The sequence below is a fragment of the Bison bison genome, unplaced genomic scaffold (genome assembly GCF_000754665.1).
Source record: "Bison bison bison isolate TAMUID 2011002044 unplaced genomic scaffold, Bison_UMD1.0 scf7180017864184, whole genome shotgun sequence".
In the NCBI taxonomy this organism is placed as follows: domain Eukaryota; kingdom Metazoa; phylum Chordata; class Mammalia; order Artiodactyla; family Bovidae; genus Bison; species Bison bison.
In genome coordinates this window covers 1496339-1503561 of record NW_011494756.1, presented here as the reverse complement: position 1 = coordinate 1503561, position 7223 = coordinate 1496339, and the positions used below count along the sequence as shown (strand labels likewise).

The window sequence follows — 7223 nt, the reverse complement described above, 5'->3', positions numbered from 1 at the left end:
ATATGCAGATGACACCACCCTATGGCAGAAAGTGAAGAGGAACTAAAGAGCCTCTTGATGAAAGTGAAAGAGGAGAGTGAAAAAGCTGGCTTAAAGCTCAACACTCAGAAAACTAAGATCATAGCATCTGGTCCCATCACTTCATGGGAAATAGATGGGGAAACAGTGGAAACAGTGACAGACTTTATTTTCTTGGGCTATAAAATCACTGCGGATGGTGATTGCAGCCATGAAATTAAAAGACACTCGCTTCTTGGAAGAAAAGCTAAGACCAACCTAGACAGCATATTAAAAATCAGAGACCTTACTTTACTAACAAAGGTCCGTATAGTCAAAGGCTATGGTTTTTCCAGCAGTCACATACGGATGTGAGAATTAAAGCTGTGCGCCGAAGAATTGATGCTTTTGAACTGTTGAGTTGGAGAGTCCCTTGGACTGAGAGGAGATCAAACCAGTCAATCCTAAAAGAAATCATCCCTGAATATTCACTGGAAGGACTGATGCTGAAGCTGAAGCTCCAATAATTTGGCCACCTGATGCAAAGAACTGACTCACTGGAAAAGACCCTGATTCTGGGAAAGATTGAAGGCAGAAGGAGAAGGGGATGACAGATGACAAGATGATTGGATGGCATCACCAACTCAATGGACATGAGTTTGAGCAAGCTCCGGGAGTTGGTGATGGACAGGGAGGCCTGATGTACTGCAGCCCATGGGGTCGCAAAGAGTTAGACACAACAGAGTGACTCAACAACTATATGTGTGTGTGTGTGTGTGTATCTGAATCACTTTGGTGTACACCAGAAACTAACACCACATCATAAATCAACTGTACTTCAATTTAAAAAAAAAGAAGGAAAGAATATCTTGAAACAAATGAAAATGGAAACACTTATGGGATACAGCAAAAGCAATACTAAGAAGGAAGTTTAATGCCAACAGGTGTTATGAGGGGTGATCAACGTCAGTAATCATCAGGGAAAGGCAAATCAAAACCTCACACCTGTTAGAACAGCCATTGTCAAGAAGATATGAGATAGGCGCTGGTAAAGATCAGAGAACAGGGAAACTTGGTACAGCAATGGTGGGAAAGGAGATCAGCACAGCCACACGGAAAACAGCACAGAAGTTCATCAGAAAGTTAAAATTGGAACTGCCATCTGCTCCCACTTCTGGGTATAAATCTGAAGGAAACAAAGTCGGTAGCATGAAGAGATCTCTGCAGCCCATGTTCATGGCCAAGGTTTCCAGAGCAGTCAAGTCGTGGAAACAATCTGCGTATCTGTCAGTGGGTGAATGGCTAGAGAAAATATTATCCCACACACACAATGGGATAACATTCTGCTATAAAACAGAAGGAAATCCTGATATTTGCAGCAACATGGATGAACTTTGAGGGCATTATGCTAAGTGAAATAAGTCAGAGAGAAAGACAGATACTGCATGTTCTCACTTGTGGGTAGAATCTAAAATTTTTTAAAAAAAGGTTGAACTCAAAGAAACAGAAACTAGAACAGTGGTTTCCAAGGAGGTGGGGAAAATGGGTAGACGCTGGTCAGAGGGTACAAACTCTTCATCATTTACAATAAGAAGAGTAAGTTCTGGGGACCCAACATCCTGACTAGTTAATAACCTGTAGTGTTACTTGAACTGTGGGAAGACAGTAGATCTGAAGTGTGCTCAGCACAAAGAACAAAAACAGCCAAAATAGGTTAAACTAATTTGAGGTAAGGCAAATGTATTTCTCATGTATAATGTAAGCACATGCCATTTTACTTTTTAAAAAGCCAACAGCAGTAATTCTGTAAAGGGATTTTAGGCCACTTTAAAAAGCCTGTAAATTCTATTTAGAAAAAAATGAATAAATATCCAAACCACACAACATTTGAAGGAATTCTGTTCCTTAAAATAGGCCTGTAATTTGACTTCAGTTCCACAGATCAATCAGTAAATACTGAGTACGTTGTGACACACACAAAGCACCGCTCCATGCTGCACAGGATACAAATGAGCAGGGCGGCAGTACATCCCAGTCACCGAGGACAATGCCAGGCCACACTTATTGTCCCAGCGTGCTAGGACTGTCCCCCTACACTCCCAGCACTTCCCTGGTTTAGACGACACGTCATTCAGCCCTTCATTCATGATCACCAGAAGCTGGAGACAGTTCTTCGACAGGTAAATGGATAAACAGACTCAACGATAAAGAGGGGTGAACACAGCAACACACACGAGTCTCAAGCGCGCTATGGACTGTTAAATAAGTCTAACAAAGCCAGTTACTGCTCAACTCCAGGAGACGACCTTCTGGGAAAGGCAAAGCTGTAAGTTCAGGAGACAGACCAGGATACAAAGAATATTCTTGAAATAGTACAACACATTCATTTACTAGGGTTAGAGAATGTCCCTGGAGACGCATGTCGAGTCACAGTTTACAGTCCCACCCCTCTGGGGTCCATACCTGTCTGTATAGCCTGTGTTTTTCGGAATTGGGTCAGTGTCTTTGATGGTCTCTTTCTTCCAATAGGAATCTGAACTGTCATCCCAGCTAGAGAAAGAACTGCTCCTCAGCTCCATGGGCTCGTCAAAGAACCTGTATGGGAGAGAGCAGAAGAGACTTTGGAGGACCTTACTGATGTCCACTCACATTGGGTACATGGGGACTGCACTTCCCAGACCCCCCCCCTTGAAGCTGGGGGCGGCCGTGTGCAACAGGAGCAGACACGAGGCGAATCACTCCCAAGGCCTTTCGGGTGCCCAGTCCTCTCTTCCCTCCCGAGTGGAAGGGGTCGTGTTTTCCAGGTGCTGTAGCTTCAGACAGGTGACACCACCATCCAGCTGGACAATCAAGGTGCCACCAGAAGGACAGATCATCTATATCCTTAGCTGACTTCAGTGAACAAAGAAATAAACCATCACTGCGCTAAACCCTTAAGATCTGGGGTTGAGGGGGGCGGTGGTTGGTATTTATCACTGCAGCATAACCTAGCCTATCCCAACAGCCCAGGACATCCTTGAGGGTTACCTGACTATAGGCTGGTCATGCATGATGCTTCAGGAGGGTTTCCCTGATGGTTCAGTACGTAAAGAATCTGCCTGCAATGCAGGAGACCCAGGTTCAATCCCTGGGTGGAGAAGATCTGGAGAAGGAAACAGTGACCCACTCCAGTATTCTTGCCTGGAAAACCCCATGGAAAGAGGAGCCTGGCGGGCTATAGTCCATGGGGTTATAAAGAGTTGGACATGATTTAGCAAGTAAACCACCATCAATGCTTCAGGACCTGGAGAACTGACCCCATTCTAGGAGTCCCTTGTTGGTAACCCTGCCATGTGAGCCCTGGATAAGACATCACTCCTAACAGAAATCACCACTTAGTATTAGTCAGTCAGTTCAGTCACTCAGTCATGTCCGACTCTTTGCGACCCCATGAATCGAAGCACGCCAGGCCTCCCTGTCCATCACCAACTCCCGGAGTTCACTCAGACTCATGTCCATCGAGTCGGTGATGCCATCCAGCCATCTCATCCTCTGTCGTCCCCTTCTCCTCTTGCCCCCAATCCCTCCCAGCATCAGAGCCTTTTCCAGTGAGTCAACTCTTTGCATGAGGTGGCCAAGTATTGGAGTTTCAGCTTCAGCATCAGTCCTTCCAATGAACACCCAGGACTGATCTCCTTTAGAATGGACTGGTTGGATCTCCTTGCAGTCCAAGGGACTCTCAAGAGTCTTCTCCAACACCACAGTTCAAAAGCATCCATTCTTCGGCACTCAGCCTTCTTCACAGTCCAACTCTCACATCCATACATGACCACTGGAAAAACCATAGTCTTGACTAGACGGACCTTTGTTGGCAAAGTGATGTCTCTGCTTTTGAATATGCTGTCTAGGTCGGTCATAACTTTCCTTCCAGGAGTAAGCGCCTTTAATTCCATGGCATAAGTGATGCTAATTGGCCTCATTCTGGACTCAGATGCAGAGCTACGACTGTTGATCACTGGACCATCACGCAGATGCTCTTTCAGACTGGAGCCGGAAGTGGACTTGGTAAGCGTCTCAAAGGGGACGCTGGCCTGCTGGGTCAGTTTACACTCTCGTTAGCTGATCATCATTGAGCAGGGAGTGGCTCAGAGAGCAAAACTCAATGGCAGATTCAGGTCCTATGTCGGGGGAGAAAGATCTTTGACGGAGAGCAGCAGGCTCTGCCTGGGACAGGACAGAAATAGACTGGTGAGGGGATGTGCCAGAGACGTACTCAGAAGTGACTGGGCCATCTCAGAATTAGTGACAGCTTAGGATGGAAAAAAGCCCAGCCAGACCTGCACTCCTTATAAAGGTGGTTCAAGAAGTTCAGAAGAGAGATGCAGATTCTAATGCTTAGGTCTCAGGAAAGGAAGGAGGATGAAGGAGGATGCAGAGACTTTAGAGATGTTGCCAAGATGTTTCTGGAGGGTAAGAACAGAAGCGCGCATGGGAGGCAAGTGAGGGCCAAACTCCGAGGGCATGAGGAGTCATCCAGAGATGAGCTAAGATGGGAGGGTGGTGGTGGAATAAAACTGAATGTACTCTTTTTTCCTTGCAGGAAACAAACAAACAAACAACAATAACAACAAAAGGAGGGTGGATAAATCTGCTGTTTGAAGCAGTTGGTATGGCCTTATATGAATGATTGAAAAAAAAAAGCAGAATTTCCAAACGTGGTTTCCGCATTCTCTGGCAAGGAGGTCATTAACAACAAATCTTGTTACACCAGCCTTCTCTCTCCAGGAAGGAAAACCTGCTGTGTTCAAAGTGTATCTGGATTTCAGCTAGAAGCTGAGCAGGCTCCGCTCGGAGGAACAGGAACAACCAACCCCTCCTCACCTGGAAAAGTGAAGTCGCTCAGTCGCGTCCGACTCTTTGCAATCCCCTGGACTGTAGCCCACCAGGCTCCTCCCTCCATGGGATTCTCCAGGCAAGAGTACTGGAGTGGGTTGCCATTTCCTTCTCCAGGGGATCTTCCCAACCCAGGGATGTAACCCGCGTCTCCCGCATTCCAGGCAGACGCTTTAACCTCTGAGCCACCAGGGAAGCCCTCCAAATGTTCAAGGACATATTTGTGAGGGTCCCAGTGAAAGAATGAAGACTGATCCAATCAGGAATTTAAAACTACTTAATAAGCATCTGTGAGGGACCAGGCCCTGGTGGAGGGAGGAGACATGCTCAGTCCCTGCCCGGATGGGGCTGGCCGATCTGAGCTCAGAAACCCAGGGCGACAATGTGGACGCCCAAGGCAGTGTTTCTCAGGGAGCGGCCCTGGGACTGAAGGACGAGGAATGCCGAGGGGCTGCATGGTCCCCCAGAGGCTCTGGGCTTGGGGGTGGGGGTGAGGACTGAATGGCGGTGGGTAGAACTTCCAGGCCCTTCACAAGTCTTAGGTACTGGGACTTGGGGTTTTTTGAATTTAGTGTCACTCTAAGGAAACATTCTTCATCCATGTAAGCCAAAGTGCTTATCCTGGAATATAGGGGCATCAGATTTTTTTTGTTTTAATGGCTGGATAATTCAAGAATCAGAAGGAGAGAGAAAGCCATTCTGCTAGCTCCCTGCTGATCAGCCACTGGATCTACATGTTCCACTGTGTTCTCCAAGCTAGGGAGGGGGTGGGGGGCAGGGAGGGTGGTGGGGGCTCTTCCCACGGTTCACCAGTGAGGCTCCCTGAGCTCTGACCCAGGGCACAGTGTGGGTTCTGTCACCCCATCCTCCCCCAGCAAGTTGCTACCTGCTTCCCACAGCTTCCTCAGAAACGCAAGTCCCCCAGGATCCCCAAGGCCTGATTGACTTTTTTTTTGGCCACATGACTTACGGGATCTCAGTTCCCCAGCCAAGGACTGAATCCAGGGCCACGGCAGTGAAAGCACTGAGTCCTAACCACTGGCTCGCCAGGGAATTGCTTTTATTGATTTTCTAATGTTTTGACTTCTAGATCCCAATTCTTAATGCTTTTCACTTATGTTTTTCTCCCTCTCACTCTGGTTTCACTCAACCTGAAAACATTCCTTACATAGGCTTCCCCGGGGGCACTAGTGGGAGAGAACCTGCGATGTAGGAGACATTGGTTGGATCCTTAATCAATTTAGGATAGGCAGCTGTAGACAGCTGCCTCTTCCACTGAAGGCCACGCTGGCTTTGTAAGGCTGAACTAATTGTTCTAGTTTCATTATTTTGTACTCAGTATATAATTACATTGTTTATATCCTGGAAATAATGGAACTCAAAAAAAAAAAAAAAGCCCAAAGATACGGCTGGACTCATTTTTAATAGAAACAGCACTCTTTTATAATTCAATAGTATTCAAGTTCTAATGGGGTAATGAATAATTTGGAAGCAGTGAGAGCTCTTCATGGAAACGCCCGCTTTCCCAGAGGCCATGTTTACCCGGCTTCATCTGCCAAAGTAAGGATTGTTCTACCCGCAGTGGTTATGACCGAGGAGGACCAGCTTTGACGTTCCCATCAGCCAAGCTGCAGGTGAAGACAAACAACACCGAGGTCTCTGGCAGGAATCCAGCCAGTGTGGTCAATATAAAAACACCATCTGCTCCCCGGTTTCAAACCGTAAATAACTGCTCTGTAGAAACGGAGGCCTTTCGGGCTGACTCTCAGGACTAAGCTTGCGGAGAGAAAGGCTGACGGGATTCCCGAAGCTCCTGACAGGTGGATGGAGCCCCCCAGGAAGGAGCCAGGCAGTGGCCTGGGGTGGGCGAGGCTCCCCAACAGCTTCCCAGGGGGCATCCTCAGTCAAAGCCCCCTCTCCTTCCAACTCCGCGCCACTGGTGGAGCTGGAAACCCTACACTCTCTGCAGGAGCTATAATGAGCAGTGAAAGAATCAAACAGGCTTTTGTGGAGAAGCCACGTGGGTGAGCGTAGACCCTGCACCACCGGGAGTTTCCCCAACACAGATGTACTCCCTCATCTAAAGTGATCTGACACGTAGGCAGCCTTCAAATCAAGCTAGAGGTTTAATTCTATCTTGTAGAAAATGTATTTAAGTATTTTAAAGGCATGATCTGGGGGGCTGCCCTGGCGGTCCAGTGGCTAAGACTCCGCAATCCCAGTGCAGGGGGCCTGGGTTCGATCCCTGCTTGGGGAACTAGATCCCGCATGCCACACCTATTAATAAAAGATCCTGCAGGCTGCAGCTAAGACCTGGCACTGCCAAATAAATAAATAAATTTTTTTAAAAAGGC

The 7223-nt window shown here is 47.4% G+C and overlaps 1 protein-coding gene across 1 annotated transcript in view; it reads right to left on the bottom strand.

Moving 5' to 3' along the window:
* ARFGAP3 (ADP-ribosylation factor GTPase activating protein 3) overlaps positions 1-7223 on the bottom strand; it is a 49543-nt gene that overhangs the window by 9675 nt on the left and 32645 nt on the right. Inside the window, exon 12 of the mRNA XM_010843692.1 lies at positions 2461-2592. Coding sequence (XP_010841994.1) covers positions 2461-2592 — 132 coding nt within the window. The remainder of the gene's footprint in view (positions 1-2460; positions 2593-7223) is intronic.